The following is a 17,750-nucleotide window of genomic DNA, read 5'->3' as shown; positions in this document are numbered from 1 at the left end:
CGGGGTCACGTGACGACGGACACCTCCTCTGTGAGGGGCGGGGTGGGTTGGTGGAGGAGACCTGGGGCCGGCGACCGGAGGCGGGGGCGGGGGTGAGTGACTTGGTGAGTGCTGGAGGAAGTTCTCTTTAGTATCCACCTCTCAGGACCTGCGCCGTCTCTGTGTCTGTCTGTCTGTGGGTCTGTCTATCTACCCACCTATCTATCCACCTATCCACCTACCTACCTACCTACCTACCTACCTACCTATCTACCTATCTACCCATCTATCTGTCTGTCAGTCTGTCTGTCCGTCCGTCTATCCATTCATCCATCCATCCATACATCCATACATCCACCTATCCACCCACCTATCTACCTACCTACCTACCTACCTATCTATCTACCTATCTACCTGTCTGGCTGGCTGGCTGGCTGTCCGTCCATCTATCCACCCACCCACCTGTCTTGTCTATCTATCTATCTATCTATCTATCTATCTATCTATCTATCTATCTATCTATCTATCTATCTATCTAATCTAGTTATTTATTTGGGGCTTGAACTCAGGGCCTGGGCTCTGTTCCTGTGCTTTTTTCCCCAAGGCTAGTGCTGCTCTATTACTTGAGCCACAGCTCCACTTCCAGATAATAATTAACTAATTGGACATGTCTATCCTGCCCAGGCTGGCTTTGTACTGCCATCCTCGGATCTCAGTCTCCTAAGCAGCTATAAGCAGCTAGGGTCATAGTCTGCAGAGCCGCTTTTTTTTTTTTTTTAAACATTTCCTTTGACTCTTAGGCCTTGAAAGGGTTGATGTTGCCAGGTTGCCCATCATGATCCCGTTGTTGGGACAGCTGAGGCTCTGGACTCATTGAAATTCCTTCCATTTCCTTGCCTGTCCTACCTCCTGGCACTGGTGCTGGTTCACAGTGGATTTCTAGTCAGTCCACTCCCTCTACAAAAAAAAATATTTTCTTCCCCCCCATCTCTTCTCTCCTCTCTCCCCTCTCCCTCCTCCTTCCCTCTTCCCCTCTCCCTCCCTCTCTCCCCTGTCTATTTCTTCCCCACTCTTTTGTGGTCTCTCAGCTCTGGGTGATCCTATAAAGAAGCAATTTAGGCCCTTTGAAGCAGCCTTCTAGGGAGCTTTGCTAATTTGGTGGGCTGTGTGTGGTCAGTGTACAAAGTCAAACCTGTCCTTTTGTGGTCAGGGAATGCAAAGTCATTTTAAGCCTTACCAGAGGCATTAAGGATTGCTGTCAAAGTAAAAGGTAAATTATACAATGCTTCCAGAACTAAGCAAGCATGTTTTCAGGATTGACTCCAACAGGAAAAAGTGTTGAAGGTCATCGACATTGTTATGGCACCTCTTAGTGGCTTTTAAAAAAGATTTATTGGGGCCGGGAGTTTGGCCTAGTGGTAGAGTGCTTGCCTAGCATGCATGAAGACCGGGGTTCGATTCCTCAGTACCACATACATAGCAAAAAGCCGAAAGTGGTGCTGAGGCTCAAGTGGTAGAGCTATAGCCTTGAGAAAGTCCAAGAACAGTGCTCAGGCCCTGAGCTCAAGCCCAGGACTGGCAAAAAAAAAAAGTAAAAAAGATTTATTAACATCCATTAGTTGTACAAGGGACAATTTCATTGCAACATTTCCATATATACACAGATTGTATCCTGATCAAACTCACCTCCTCCACCCCTCTATCTATTCCCCTTGCTCCTTAGAAGTTTCAACGCCAGGTAATCCACCCAACTCTAGAGGCTGAGATCTGAGGATTATGGTTTAAAGCCAGCCCCGGCAGGAAATCCTGTGAGATTTTTGTCTCCAATTAGCCACCAAAAAACCAGAAGTGGAGCTCAAAGTGGTAGAGTGCTTAGCTTTGAGCACAAAAGCATAGGGACAGCACTCAGGCCCTAAGTTCAAGCCTCACCAATGACAAAAAGGTTTCAATACGTTCCTTCCACTATTTTTGCCCTTTACTCCCCTTTCGCCCTCCCCCTTCTGCTAGTACTTGTCCTCAACATAACCTGCTTTACTTTCCTATCATTCATTTTTTCCCCTGTTCTTTTGTTTGTGTTTTTGGTACTTGTTCTGGGGCTTGTACTCAGTGCCTAGACTTTGTCCCCTTTCCACTCAAGGCTGGTGCTCTACCACTTGAGCCACACCTCCATATTCTCTCATTTTTAACATACATTAATTGTTCAAAAGAGTTTTCACCATAGTAATTCACATTGCATGTATTATAATTTAGTCTTTTATTTTTATCTCCCTGAATCCTTAGCCCCTGTTGTTCAATAACTTTCAGTAAGTTTCCTTATGCATTTTGATATTATTTATCCATCATTCTACATTAAGGATCTTAAAAAAATGCCTTGATTGGGCTGGGAATGTGGCTTAATCGTAAAGTGCTTGCCTAGTATGCATGAAACCCTGGGTTTGATTCTTCAGTACCGCATAAACAGAAAAAGGCAGAAGTGGTGCTATGGCTTAAGTGGTAGAGTGCTAGCCTTGAGCAAAAGCATCTCAGAAACAGAGCCCAGATCCTGAGTTCAAGCCCCAGGACTGGCAAAAAAAAAAAAAAAAAAAGCCTTGATTTTTCCCAGCTTGGTGTCTTATGCCTGTAATCTCAGCAGCTGGAAACTGATGTAGGAGGACTGAATTCAAGACTATTGTAGCTTACATAGCTAAACACTACCTCAACTCTCTTCAGTCCAAAAAAAGCGCGGTTCCAGATTTTTTTTCTTTTTTTTTGGTGGTTTGTGGGGCTTGAATTCAGGGCCTGGGCACTGTCCCTGAGCCTCTTTGTGCTCAAGACTAGTGTTCTACCACTTCTGTTCTGTTTTTTTTTTTTTTTTTTGTGGGTCATGGGGCTTGAACTTGGCCTGAGTGTTGTCCCTGAGCGCTTCAGCTCAAGGCTATTGCCCTACCCTTGAGCCAAGTCCCACTTCTCATTTTCTAGAGGTTAATTGGTGATAAGAGTTTCAGGTCCTTTTGTGCCTGGGCTGGCTTTGAACCTTGATCCTCAGATCTCAGCCTCCTGAGTAGCTAGGATTACTGGCGTGAGCTACTGCACCCAGCCACTTCTGGTTTTTGAGTTGTTTATTGGAGGTAAGAGTCTCACTGGGCCTTTCTGCTCTGGCTAGTTTCAAATTGTGATCCTCAGATCCCATTCTCCTGAATAGCTAGGGTTACAGGCATGAGCCACTGGTACCCGGCTAATCCCAAATTTTATTAAATAGATTCTCTGAAGGATAGAGCCCACAGGTCAGTATTTTGTAAAAATCTGTTTTGGTCATTCCCTCCCTCCCTTCCTTTCTTTCCTTTTGCAAGACAGGCCTGGGCTTGCCTTGAATTCTTCTCTTCCTGACTCAGCATCCCAAGATTTATAGACTTGAGCCACTGCACCTGACCTGTTCATGTGATCATATGTACATCCAGGATGGAGAATCACTGGTCTAAATCATATCTAAGACTGTTTCCAAATTTGATATTGAACTCATTTTCTGATCCAGTAGCACAGTTGAAATTGACTTCATTGTATTTGTCAGGAGAAGGTCAAATGAATGCTGATTGAGTTAGAATAGAATATTCTTGACTTTTCTGAGTAAGACTAGAGAGCTACAGATGTAATGGTGCACTTAGTTATTTGTAGACCCAAATCCTGCGAGATGTGCAGCTTCAAAGGATGAGTGAGAAGAAGCTCGTGAATGGTTAAATGGCAGCACTTCACAGAACATCAAGCACCAAAGGAAGTATTTTCAGTAGAGACTGGATATAGGGTGGTGGTTGGGTGTTTGCTTAGCATGTGCAAGGACTTGGGTTTGATTCTCACTACTACTTACACAAAATTGAATAAACTATTGGATGTTATGTATGTGTCTTTATGCTTATGAATACCATGAACATTAAATTTTTTAAATTCAGGACTGGCAAAAACAAATAATAAAAAAAATATTTTCCAAGCCAGGCACGGGTGGCTCACACCTGTAATTCTAGCTACTTAGGAGGCAGAGACCTGAGGATGGTGCTTCAAAGCTAGCCCTGAGCAGGAAAATCCATGAGATTCTTCAATTAACTACCAGAAAATTGGAAGTGGAGTTGTGGCTCAAAGTGGTAGCATGCTAGTCTTGAGCAAAAGAGCTCAGAGACAGCACCCAGGCCCCGAGTTCAAGTCCCACAACCAACCAAAAAAATTCCAGAACTGGGTTCAAATTGTTGGTGCCTAGATACTCAGGAGACTGAGATCTGAGAATCATTGTTTGAAACCAGCCTAGGAAGCAAAATACATTAATCACCAATAAAGTAGAAGTAGAGCTGTGGCTCAAGTGGTAGAGCACTAGTCTTGAGATCCACAGCTAAGGGAGGCCGGTGCAGTTGCTCACTCTCGTAATCCTAGCTACTCAGGAGGCTAAAATCTATGGATCAAGGTTCAAAGACAGCGGGGGGGGGGGGGTTGGAGAGAGGAGAAGAACATGAGACTTATTCCAATCGACCCCTAGAAAATGGGAAGTGGGGTGGTAGCCTTGAGCAGAGGAGCTCAGGGACAGCACCCAGGCCCAGTTCAAGCCTCATGACCTCCCCCCACCAAAAAAAAGGCTAAGGGGCCAGGAGCATGGTCTAGTTATAGAGCGCCTGCCTAGTATGCATAAGCCTTGAGCAAAAAGTGTCCAAGGACAGTTCCTAGGTCCTGAGTTCAAGCTCTAGGATTGCCATAAAGTTGTTTTTTTTTTTTCTGAGTACCTATAGTCAAGCTCTATCTATCTATGTATCTATCTATTCATTTATCTATCCATTCATCCAGCTGCCATGTATTTATCTCTCCTAGAATAATCCTGTGAAGTAGTAATGCTTTCTCTAATTTGGAGGCAAAGAATCTGAGACACAGAGAAGGGAAATACTAGAGCTAGAATAGAAATTCAGGTTATGGGACTCCAGACTGTGCGATCAGTCCCTGTGGCAGAAACAGAAGGGGAAGCACTCAGCCTCCTCACTTCCCCTCTCTAGATTGCTGGGCATGCGTGCAAGGGAATCCTGGCAGAGGAGGAGTGTTTGGGAAGAGGGTGTGCTCCAAGAGCTGATCAATAGAAGCTGGAAGAGTGAGAGCATCCTAGGGCTGCCAGGCCCCCCTCCCCCCTCCTTCCCGTCCCCTCCCCTCCCCCAAGGTCTAGCTTCTGCTTCCAACTGCAGTGAGCAAGCAAAACGGTATCAGGTTGGGAGATGCCTGCTGCCTCACTGACAGAGCTGAGGGGCCTGGGAGGGAAGGGTGTGTGGCTTGGCAGGTGCATCAGAGAATAGGAACTGGGAGCAAGTAGAACGATGGGTGGGGGGCTAGCAAGTGGGGGGATGGCTCGTACTGGGATTTCAGAAGTGAATCTGCAATAGGAGCAGGCTGACTCACAGAGTGTGAGGAGAATTGTGTAGTACCCTCACCCCCTTGGCACTGCATGACCACGTTTTCACAATCAGCTTGGAGACTGCCAGGATCCTGCAGACATGAGTCCCTGCCCTCCTTGTCTATGCACTGACTGTTCCTTTGCCTTGGAGCCGAGTAGAGCAAATGGGGTACCTATAACCAGGCACCCCAGCTGAGCTCTTGTGTCCATCTTTCATCTGTGTTTTCCTGCCAGTTTCTGAAGACAGTTTGCCTTGGTAGAAGTGGGCACAAGTTACATCCTATCCAGACATTTAGTTGAAATCTGAAGTCTCTAGTGGTTCACGCCTGTAATCCTAGAACTCAGGTGGCTGAGTTCTGTGGAGTATGGTTTAAAGCCAGCCCCAGAGGGAAAGTCCATGAGACTCTTCTTCTCCAATCAATCGGCAAAAGTTGGCAGTGGAGCGGGTGCTGGTGGCTCACTCCTGTATAATACTAGGGACTCAGGAGGCTGAGATCTGAGGATAGTGGTTCAAAGCCAGCCCGGGCAGGAAAGTCTGTGAGACTCTTCTCTTCGATGAACCACCAGAAAACAGGAAGTGATACTGTGTCTCCAAGTGGTAGAGTGCTAGCCCTGAACTGAAGAGGCCAGGAACAGGGCCTCACAACTGACCAGAAAAAGTTAGAAGTGGAGTTGTGGCTCAAGTAGAAGAGTCCTGGCTTTGAACAACAGAGCTAAGGGACAGTGCTCAGGCCCTGAAGTCAAGCCCCAGTATTGGCACAAAAATAATAATAATAATAATTATAAATCAATTGGGCTGGGTACGTGGCTTAGTGGTAGAGTACTTGCCTCGCATGCATGAAGCCCTGGTTCAATTCCCCAGTACCACATAAACAGAAAATGATAATAAGATAAATTTTAAAAATCAATCAAGCAACCAATCAGTCTATATGTCTACAATTTTCCTCCCAGATTATTTTCCTTTAGAACAAATGAATAAAACTTTATACTCATTGTCTCTTGTCATTTCACATCTTTTGGAGTCTATCTTCAATTAGTAGACTTCAAACTGACTGGCTCCACCAAGTGAAGCGTTAGTTAGGGCCAGAAGTTGCCAAGTTGTTAGGGGTTGGATGAGGACTGAAGGAGGAAGGAGGGAGTGGAGAAAGCTTCACATACTGGAAAATCTGGCTGGACTTCAAGAGAGGGGTGGCTGTTGGCTGGATGGCCAAGTTCCAAATGTTGGCCCGAAGCCAGGACTCAAAGAAAAGGGGCCCTCAAGACAGTCTCAATGGCTTCTTGTGGGAAGTGACCTCCTAACTCTCTCTCCAAGATGCAAAGATTTCTTTTGGATCCTCAGAGATCAGAGTGGTCAAGCCGTATCCCCATGGACTACACTCCATCATATTTATGTTCTTTCTTTCTCAGTCCCTCTCACAGTGCAAGCTTTGGTAAGCCAGAATTCAGAGGCAGGCAGATGGATTCCAGTGCTGCTGGAGAGGTGGGTGGGCTGAGAAAATCCTCACTGTGTGTGTGTTAGAGAGGAAAAGCCCGACCCTGGGCTTATGCTCCAAGCCTCCATTGTCAGATGAAGTGGAGGGAGAAGAGAGCCCTGGAGAGTGTGCTCTGGAAATGTTTGCGTCTAAGCTTAGAGAAAACAGCTGGAAAAAAAGTGTGATCCGAAAACTTGGGGTCTCAGGTGGCAGGGAAGAAGGAATCTAGATCAAACCCAAGCTTCCACTCAGACAAAGGATCCATTTTTTCCCCTTTTTTCCCCAGGTCTGAACATCTTTCTTTTCCTTTTTTATTTTATTTATTTATTTATTTTTACCAGTCCTGGGGCTTGAACTCAGGGTCTGAGCACTATCCTTGGGCTTTTCCCTCAAGGCTAGCACTCTGCCACTTGAGCCACAGCACCGCTTCGGGCTTTTCTTTTTTTTTAATTTTATTTTTTTTTTTGCCAGTCCTGGGCTTGAGCTCAGGGCCTGAGCACTGTCCTTGGAGTTTCTCAAGGCTAGAGCTCTACCACTTGAGCTTCAGCAAAACTTCTGGCTCTTCTCTATGTATGTGGTACCAAGGAATCCAACCTGGGTCTTCGTGCATGCTAGGCAAGCACTTTACCACTAGGCTAAACTCCCAGCCCCTGTCCTTGTTTTTTTTCCAGTCGTCTAGCACTTGATCCACAACTCCACTTCCAGTCTTTTCTTTACTTTACTTTACTTTTCTTTCTTTTTTTTTTTTTTTGCCAGTCCTAGGGCTTGAACCAGGGCACTGTCCTTGGGCACTTTTTGCTCAAGGCTAGCACCCTGACATTTGAGCCACAGCACTACTTTCGGCTTTTTCTGAGTATGTAGTACTGAGGAATTGAACCCAGGGCTTCGTGCATGCTAGGCGGCCACCCTACCACTAGGCTATGCTCCCAGCTACTTCCAGTCTTTTTGTTGGTTAATTGGAGATAAAAGTTTCATGAACTTTTTTGTCCAGCCTGGGTTTGAACTGGCATCCTCAGATCTCAACCTTCTGAGTAGTAGGATTGATTATAGGCATGAGCCATTAACTCCCAGTTTCCATTTGTCAATTTTTTGACTTAGAAGGAGTTGTAAGGCTGGGAATGTGGCTTAGTAGTAAAGTGCTTGCCTAGTATGCATGAAGCCCTGAGTTTGATTCCTCAGTACTACATATATACATTAAAAAACAAAGCCTTGGGGGCTGGGAGTTTGGCCTAGTGGTAGAGTGCTCGCCTAGCATGCATGAAGACCCGGTTCAATTCCTCGGTAGCCCACATACATAGCAAAAAGCTGGAAGTGGTGCTAAGGCTCAAGTGGCAGAGCTGTAGCCTTGAGAAAGTCCAAGGACAGTGCTCAAGCCCTGAGCCCAAGCCCAGGACTGGCAAAAAAAAAAAAAAAAAAAGCCAGAAGTGAAGCTTTGGTTCAAGTGGTATAGCTCTAGCTTTGAGCAGAGAGGTTCAGGGTCAGAGCTCAGGCCCTGAGTTTAAGCCCCAGGACTAGCAAAAAAAAAAAAAAAAAAAAGGAAAAGTCTATATATCCTATTCTGCATCCTACAATGGTGACATCATATACAATAAATAGGAAAAACAGAACGTTAAAGGAACATACTCATTATGTGAATCATGCAATTATAATCCTTCTGTATATCACCTTTATAATAATGATAAAGTAAGTTCAATAAAAAAAATGGGCATTGGGAATGTGACTTAATGGTAGAGTGTTTGCCTAGCATGCATGATGTCCTGGGTTCAATTCTTCAGTATCACATACACAGAAAAAGCCAGAAGTGTGCGCTGTGGTTCAAGTGGTAGGTGCTAGCCCTGAGCAAAAAGAAGCTCAGGGACTGTACCCAGGCCCTGAGTTCAAGTTCTAGGACTTGCAAAAAACCAAAAACCAAACAAAACCCTCCCTTCCCCTTTCCCCACAAAAATCAACTCCTCGGAAACATATATTGTTAACAGTCCTGTTGACTAGCTCACAGGCTTTATTCAGCTTTTGCCACGCATTGTGTGTGCGTACCACCAGAACTTATTCCATGCTTAGATCCAGATACTCACCTCAAAGCTCAATGCTCAGTATATTGAACTCATTATCATGAAGGAGTTCCCTTGGGCAATTTCTACTTTCCCCTTCCATCTTTATCCCATGGCAATCACTAATTTGTTCTTCAACTCTACACTGGGGTCATTTTGAGAATGTGAGTGGACTGTTGCAGGCTTCTTTTTGTTTGTTTTTTTCTTTTTCTTTCTTTTTTGTTTTTGTTTTGTTTTTTTAGAGCCTGGGTGCTGTCCCTGAATGGTTTTGTGGGTTTTTTTTGTGCATGTCCTGGGGTCTGAACTTAGGTCCTGGGTGTTGTCCCTTAGCTCTTTTGCACAAAGATAGCACTCTACCATTTGAATCACAGGTCTACTTCTAACTTTTTGATGGTTAATTGGAGATAAGAGTCTCACAAGCTTTCCTGCCAGGCTGGCTCCGGGGTCAAACTGTGATCCTCAGATCTGTGTGCTAAGTAGTTAGCATTACCAGCATGAGCCACCACCCAGCCAGCAGTTCTTTGGGGGAAAATCTACTTGTCTAAATTTACTAGGCTGGTCTAGTACTCTGTAGATTCCCCGCCCTCCCTTGCCTCACTATTTATAGCCAGGCTAATTTTGGGTGTCCAATCTCTCTTCTTTTCTGAGCCTTCCTCCTGTGGCTGGTGAGGTGACTTCTCAAATATTTGGGCAGGGGAGGTCAGGAGTGGATTCTTGGCATCTGATTTCAGCCTTGGATTTATTACAGGCCAGTAAAGTAGAGATGGAGCCAGGCAGAAGCTGCAGGTGCTGAAAGGAAGGCAGCTAAAGCTCTGAGGACATTTTGTCTGGGTTGGAGTTCTGGGCTGGGAGACAGGAATCCTGGGTTCCGTCTCACTTTCTCTATTCTGTATTCTCACATTAGCTCTGGTGAGACACACACACACACACACACACACACACACACACACACACACACGGCGAGGAGCTGGTGGTTCGCATTTATAAACCTAGCTACTTAGGAGGCTGAGATCTGAAGATCCCAGTTTGAAGTCCAGCCTGGTAGAAAAGTCTGAGAGACTTCAAAAAACAAACAAACACAAACCCCAATTCACCCAAACCTAGAAATAAGGTGTCTTAAGTAGTAGAGCTCTAGCTTTGAGAGAAACAAAACAAAACAAAACAAGGAGAATGAGAGGCCTGGAGTTCAAACCCAAGTAACTAAGAACACAAACAAAACACAAATCCAAAACCAAAACAAAAAGATGGAGAGGAGATATTGGGATTAAATGCTGGTGTCAGTTCTGCACAAACATTTCCTTCGTGGCACTGGCTTAGAGGTGCTGTGCCCAGAAGAGGATGTCCAAAAAGAACAGGCTGAATCAACAGTTTACCTGGGGGCAAGGATGGTCGTAGGGCCTTTCTTTTCTTTCCCCCTCCTCTCTCCTTTCTGTCTTCTTCAAAGAAGTTTTCATCTTGAATAAAGAAGAGACGCTGTGATTACTAGATGGAGGTGGGACACATCTGAACTTATAGGGAAGGGAAGAAGTGACAATCATAAGATTGTGGGAGCATTTGAAAAGCAGATACATAAGTGACGTTGAGAAATAGGCTGAGAAAGATGGTGTATGACTGAGAAAATAAGTGGGCAAAAAAATAGAACTTGGGTAAGACAAACCAGAGAGAGAGGGAGGGAGGGAGGGAGAGAGAGAGAGAATGACAGAGAGAGAGAGAGAGAGAGAGAGAGAGAGAGAGAGAGAGAGAGAGAGAGAGAGAGAGAGAGAGAAAGAGAATGACAGAGAGAAGGGGGGGGGTGCCAGAAGCTGGTGGCTTATGCCTGTAATCCTATCTACTCAGGAGGCTGATATCTGAGGATTGTGGTTCAAAGCCAGCCTAGGCACGAAAGATGGTGAGAATCTAATCTCCAATAAACTACTCAGAAAAAGCCACAAGTGATGGTGTGGCTCAAAAGGTAGAGCACTAGCATTGAGCAAAAGAATCTCAGGGACAGTGCCCAGGCCCTGAGTTCAAGCCCCAGGACTGTCAAGAAATGAGAACAGGGGATCCGGGTGCAGTGGCTCACACCTGTAATCCGAGCTACTCAGGTGGCTGAGATCTGAGGGTGGTGATTCAAAGCCAGCCCCAGCACAATAGAACCTGAGACTCTTATCTGCAATTAATCACTAGAAAACGGGAAGTGACGCTGTGGCTCTAGGGGTAGGGTGATAGTCTTGAACTGAAGAGCTCAAGGACAACACCCAGGCCCAGAATTCATGTCCCACCCCTGGAAAAAAAAAAAAACAAAAAAGAGAGAAAAGGGAAGAATGGACAGCTGTGTAGATACAAGATGATCTTAATAAGAAAGAGAAGTAGGAAGGGAAAATGGGAAGGCTCCTTTTTTTTGCCAAATTACTTCTTATATATCTTTTCCTGGTTCCATTTCTAAATTAGAGTTATAAATAACAGAGATGGGAAAATGTCCCATCCCTTTCCATCTGCCCCAGCCCTGGGGGAAGAGGGAGGAAGAGGGCCAGGTCATTGGGTTCCTGTGGAGGTCCCTTCCCTGCTTCCCAGCTTCTGCCTGGGCTGGTCCAGGACTCTGGAGACATCCGACTCTGTCCCTCCCCTTTAAATTTTCTTCCCCCCTCTTTCTTTCCTTCTTTTCTTCTTTCTTTCTTTCTTTCTTTCTTGCTTGCTTGCTAATGTTGGGGCTCAAACTCTGGGTCTGGGCGTTGTTCCTGAACTAATTCTTCTTTTTTTTTTTTGCCAGTCCTGGGCTTGAGCTCAGGGCCTGAGCACTGTCCTTGGACTTTCTCAAGGCTAGAGCTCTACCGCTTGAGCCTCAGCACCACTTCCGGCTTTTTTCTATATGTGGTACCGAGGAATCGAACCCGGGTCTTCATGCATGCTAGGCAAGCACTTTAACCGCTAGGCCAAACTCCCGGCCCCCTAGCTTTTTTTCTATGTATGTGGTTCCAAGGAATCGAACCCGGGTCTTCGTGCCTGCTAGGCAAGCACTCTACCGCTAGGCCACACCCCAGGCCTTTCTTTTGCGGAACTTCTTTGGCTCAAGGTGAGCGCTCTACCATTTGAGCCACAGCACCACTTTCGACTTTTTTCTAAGCAGTTTATTTGAAGGTTCGAGGTTGACAGACTCCAGCCCAGGCTGGCTTTGAACCTTAATCCTCGGAGCTCAGCCTCCTCAGTAGCTAGGATTACAGGCGTCAGTCTTCCTCTCCTTCTTTTGCATCTGTGTATCTCGATGCCCAGGCGGTTCTTCAGCTTCACCCCACTGCTCTCTAACCCTCCATTTCCCTTTCCACTTCTTTCAAACTATTCTCTCTCTCTCTCCCTCTCCACCCCGCCCCCCTCTTCTTAGGCACCGCTTCCACCCCGGTAGGGCAGGCCTGGGAGCGTGGGGAGGGAAACGCAGCGCAGAGTGGGGCGCGGGGTACAGGAGCAAGGGTGGGGTCGGAAGGATGCTGCAGCCAGACGAGCTCCAAAGCGAAGCTCCCCTCCCACCTGCTGCGGGTGGGGCGGGGCCTCGGGAGGGCGTGGCGCGGGAGGGGCGTGGCCTGGGCGTGGCCACGGACGGGGGCGGGGTCGGGCCGGGGAGTGGACGCTGGAGCTGCGGCTGGCCGCAGGAGTTGTCCTAGCGTGTTCTGGGGTTGCGGAGTGGTGGGAGAGAGAAAGGTGGTGGTGGTGTTGGGGGGGAAGATCGGGAGACCCCCGAGGGACCAGTTAGACTTGGGAAACCAGAAACACCTAGGGCTCCCGGCGCGCCACCATCCGCTTGCCCTCGCTGGGTCCGCGCGCGCGCGCACGCGTGGGTAGCCCCATGGCCGGGACTCCGAGCTGCCATCTGTGGGGACCCCCCTGGATTTGCTACCTCCTCGGCTCCTTATTCTTCGGATTGCTCTTTCCCCGAGCTGTCGCCTTCAACCTGGACGTCATGGGCGCCCTGCGCAAGGAGGGCGAGCCAGGCAGCCTCTTCGGCTTCTCGGTGGCTCTGCACCGGCAGCTACAGCCCCAAGCCCAGAGCTGGTGAGTTTCCCCGCCGGGAGTCCCCTGGCCCAGGCCGGCTCAGGCCGCCGATTACCGCCTTCCCCTCCTGCCCTGGTCACCTTCTCGCTCAAAGACCCGCACCGCCCGCAGGCATTCCAGAGGCAGCCTGGAACCTGGAACCTTACCTCATCTGCCCTGTTTCCAGGCTCTCCTCACCCTGGTCTCAGGTCTTACTTAGGGACGGGTTGGAGAGCTAGACTGTTGTCTAGGAAGGGAATGTCTCCTTCTCCTTTCTTCCCAGTTTGCTTGTATCCTTGCTCCACTCCTAGTGTCTCTGGCTTCTCTTTCTTCAGAGGACTGAGCCGCTCCGCAGGGAGTGAGACCACCAATTCCGCCTCTCCTTAGATCAGGCAGAGAAGGAAGGATGGGGAGGACGAGGATGTCCTGGGAGAGGAAAGGAGAAATAACTTCCAGCCAGAGCATCATCATGATATTTGAAGGGAGGGTTACAGGTTCCCTGGGAGGCCAGGAGAAAGCAAGCAGCCACTTTTGTGGTTCAAGACAGCCGGGAGGATGAGGAGAGGACTGGGGGGGTTGGCGACCTGCAGTGGTGGTTGGGCGATGGAGGTGGTGGCAGTGGCCAGCATTGACGGAGATCCACACAGGATGCTTGCTGGCCAGGCTGTTGGTTCTCTCTTGTCCGCAGGAAATTTCCAACTCTAAGGATCTCAGCAGTAGGCAAAGGCTGGGAGGAGTACAGGGCAGAGGACAAATCTACTTGTCACCCTAGCTGTCCAGAACCTCTAGGAGATGCACACTCTTGTGTGGGACCTGCAGGCTGCTGGTGCTTCCTGTAGTGCTGGCTCTTGCTACTGTAAAAGGAGAGAGATAAGAATGGGTGGGGGGAAAGCTTCCTACTTCCTTCTGGCCAGGGGCATTGTCTCCCTTTAGCCAGCTTAAGCCTCCTTAAGTGTCCATTACTGGGATCGATGAGGTCCCCTGGGACTGTCTTCTCCCCCTACTATTGGTGGTGGTGGTTGGGGGTGGGGGAGGGACAGGAGTGCGTTTGCTTCACTGGTCAGAGGTGAAGGCTAGCCCCAATTGTTCTCCTCCCATCGTCCCCTCCCATCTGGGATCAAGTCTGTGGTCCCCTAAAAGTTTGGAGGAAGATAATAAAGTGTCTGACTTCACTACTCCTGAAGTCTGCCTTTCTTCCTCGTCTCTGTCCTGTTTCCTCCCTCCCTCCTTCTCCTTTTCCCATCTGCCAGAGTCCCTGGACTGGAGGCCTTTTTAGGACATGCTGAACTCTGAGCTATTTCCAGGCAAATTCTAGGTTATTTTTAAGAGCTTGGTCTCTTGTCATTTTCCCCTCAACTCTGAAAGTGGGTCCTGGTTCTGTCTTTCAGAGCCAAGTTGGGGGCATTCCTATAGGGGTCTGATGACCTAATTTTTTGTCTTTGCTCCAGGGTGCTCTGCTGCATGGTGACACTGAGAGGCCACCAGGTACCTTCCTAGCCTCTGAGTCACAGGTCACTTTCCTTAGCACCTACTGATGGAAAAGCCTTCTCACCTGTCTACTTGTGTTTCCCTCTCTCCTTTTTTTGGGGGGGGGTCAGTCATGGGGTTTGAACTTTGGGTGGCTTGGCGCTGTCCCTGAGCTCTTCAGTTCAAGGCTAGTGCTCTACCAGTTGAGCCACAACTTTACTTCCAGTTTTACCCTGGTTAATTGGAGATAAGAATCTCATGGACTTTCCTGCCCAGGTTGACCATGAATCCTGATTCTCAGATCTCAGCTTCCTGAGTAGCTAGGATTACAGGTGTGAGCCACCAAGCTTTCCCTTTTTCCCTCCTTCCCTCCTTCCCTCCTTCCTCCTTCCTTTCCTCCTCCTCCTCCTTCTCCTTCACCTCGTCCTCCCCCCTCTCTCTCCCTCTCCCTCTCCTTTCCTCTCTTCTCCTCCCTCCCTTCCTTCTTTCATGCTGGTACCTGGGCTTATATTCAGATCTTTGTACTCTCATTTAGTGTTTTTGCTCAGGTTGTACTCTATCACTCGAGCCATACATTCACTTCTGGCTTTTTTGCTAGCTAATTGGAGATAAGTGTCTCACAGTCACTCAGATTACCTGGACTGCCTTTGAATTGTGATCCTCACCACTCAGTTTCCTGAGTAGTTAGGATTATAGGTGTGAGTGAGCCAATAGGCCCCATGGTATTCTTCATATATGGAAGACACTTAGAATACCGCACAGCCTGTAGTGAGCACTCTAAAAGCATTCATAGGTTGTTTGTTTCCTATTCCACATTTTCTACTTTTGGTAGTCGTGGGGTCTGCATTCAGTTATTTATGCTTGTAAGTCAGGCAGTCTACCACTTGACCTGTATTCCCAGACTTTCATTTTATTTTTATTAGTATATATTAATTATCCAAAAGTATAGAGTTATTCTTGTATTATGAGTCACAGAGCTAGAGAGCTACTTTACTTCTTTACAGCATCCTGGATCCCAAGGCTTGGCTACTGGACCTCCAGGCCCAGGCAGCCTTTCAATCCAAGCAGCTTTCCCAGAGGGCCACCCAGACTGAGAGGGGTCAGAGAGGGGATGGACTTGGGCTGGAGCCCTGGTGTGTGCAGAGAATAGAGAAGTGCATGGTAGTGGGCCATTCCTTGTCTCCATTTAGCTGGGTCCACGGGAGGTCCCAGCCCTGAGCTGCCAGCTTTTTCTTTCTCCCCCACCCTCTCTGCAGGGACTCCAGCTGGAGCTCCTGTTCTGTCTGGAGGCTTGGGTGCCTGGGGCTCCTGAGATGAGGCCAGGAAAGGATGTGGCTAGGGCAGAGGTGGAGGGGTTGAGGAGGCTGCACATGGATACTCTTGTTGCAGGAGGAACTGGCTGGTTTCTTGTCCATCAGGAGTGAGGCTGGGTTTGTCTGCACACTCAGCTTTTATCCATATGGGCCTCTCCCTTCCTCCTTCTTCGTCTTATTCTCTCCAGGAGAGAAGCAAGCAAAGAGCATTTAGCTTCTGTAGGTTCTTTACTATATGCACTGAGTGGCAGAAGCTGTGGGTGTCTCTGTGTCTGCAAGAGGTATGGGTTTAATCATCAAATCCTAGAGCTTCCTGTAAGCCAAGCACAAAGGCCAGTAAGGCATCTAAGGAATGGTGGTCTGAGGTTGGAACTCTACTGACTTACCTGGAGGTGGGCACTGGGCTCTAGATTCCCAGGGAGATTCCTGGGAAGCCCTCCCTTTGTCTTCCTCCTCTTCCTCTTCTGGAGGAGTTTCAGTGTTCTGAATACAGGCCAGTCAGCAGGGAAGTGGTGGAGTTAGGCAGATGTGGATTTGAATTCTAATATGACTGCTTAATGTCCTGCAGTGAATTCCCTCATCTGGAAGAGAAGAGAAGAATCCTGAAACTAGTGCCTATAACCTTGGCTACTTAGGTTGAGATCAGAGAACTGAGGTTCAAAGCCAGCTATAGCAGGAAAGCTTGTAAAACTTTTTCTTTTTTTTTGTTGGTTGTGGGACTTGAACTCAGGGTCTAGGCACTGTCCCTGAGCTTTTTTTTTTCTCTCAAGGCTAGAACCACAGTGCCACTTGTGATTTTTGAGTGGTTAATGAATTAGAGTTAAGAGTCTGAAGGGGACTTTACTGCTGGGCTGGCTTTGAACAGAGATCCTCAGATCTCAGTCTCCTGAGTAGCTAGGATTACAGGCCTGAGCCGCCAAAGATTGGCTTCCATACAACTTTTGTCTCCATTTAACAACCAAAAAACTGGAAGTAGAATTGTGGTTCAAGTGGTAGGACCCCAGCCTTGAGAGAAAAAAGCTGAGTCTTGAGTTCAAGCCCCAGTACTAGGGGGTATGAGGTGCGGAGGTGTGCTTATCTTACAGAGTTGTTGTGGAGATAAACTTGGACCTGGTAGCACCTATTATCTCTTGTGTCTAGCCTGGGACATGATTCATAGTAGGTGCTGAATAAGAACCACTGCCTCGTGTCTCTGGTGCTGGAAACAGGGTGTGGCGGATGGCCTCAGATCAATCACTGGCTCCACGAATGCTGCATATCCATTCTCTTCTTGACTGCTGCCCTCCCCGCCCCCCTCTCATTTGACACTGGCTCTGACATGGGATGACAGCTGCTCAGAGACAGGAGGACTTGTGGGAAGGGGGAATGGCTCAGTGCCCTTCCCTTACCCCATCATGCCTGGCTCTGTGCCCCGCAGATGCCTGTGTGTAATATTTCCCGACAGTTTTGAGCTTCACCTCCTTTCCTCTCCGTAGAAAGGGAAATAGAGGAGTGTAGGGGAGAGGTCTTGAGGCTTGGCCTATCACCGCTTTTGAGCTTCAACTCATGTACTTAGCTGGGTGTCAGTCAGTCACCTCACTTCACCCCCTCCTTCACTGCTGACCTGGGGGTTCAGTCTCCAGGGACCCAGCAGGCAGTGTCCATTCCCAGCATGGAGCTCTCCTGAGGAGGATGCCTTGGCTGTGACCGTGGAAAATTGTCCTGCCAAGAAAGTTGTAGCTGGAAAAAAAGCTGAGGGGGAGGTTGGGGAGAAGAGGGGATAGGGGTGTATGATCAAGAATGCAGGAGAAGGAAGGGTGGGGAAGGGGCTTCTAGATGTGAGGGGAGAATGGGGGTAAGACAACACAGAATACCATCCTTGTCCTGACTTCCATGGCAGCTGGAGTGACTGACAATGAATTCTGGGCTGGCAGAGCTGCTTTGGAGAATGGAGTGGGGTCTTTGCTGGGCCCCTGACGATGGAGAAGCAACTTCCCCTCATTTCAGGCAAAGGGGCTTCTTGCGTGGTCTCTGAAGCTGATCTCTGAGCCCCACTGCTGGTGCCAGGCTGGGCCCTTGTGGCTCTTGCTCCCAGCAT

At 48.0% G+C, this 17,750-nt stretch overlaps 1 protein-coding gene across 3 annotated transcripts in view; it reads left to right on the top strand.

The window, feature by feature from the left end:
- Positions 1 to 12,518: 12,518 nt before the first annotated feature.
- The window catches only part of Itga7 (integrin subunit alpha 7), a 28,685-nt gene continuing 23,453 nt past the window's right edge, over positions 12,519 to 17,750 (top strand). For 2 of the 3 annotated variants that reach the window (XM_090327007.1, XM_090326996.1), the window contains exon 1: positions 12,520 to 12,914. In XM_090327007.1, coding sequence (XP_090183133.1) covers positions 12,709 to 12,914 — 206 coding nt within the window. In that variant the 5' untranslated portion in view covers positions 12,520 to 12,708. Of the gene's footprint in view, positions 12,915 to 17,750 lie in introns of all 3 variants that reach the window. The other variant, XM_090327026.1, reaches the window with a different exon arrangement.

The sequence above is a fragment of the Megascapheus bottae genome, chromosome 2 (genome assembly GCF_031878675.1).
Source record: "Megascapheus bottae isolate mThoBot1 chromosome 2, mThoBot2.hap1, whole genome shotgun sequence".
NCBI classification, from domain to species: domain Eukaryota; kingdom Metazoa; phylum Chordata; class Mammalia; order Rodentia; family Geomyidae; genus Megascapheus; species Megascapheus bottae.
This window is presented reverse-complemented; position numbering and strand designations above follow the sequence as displayed.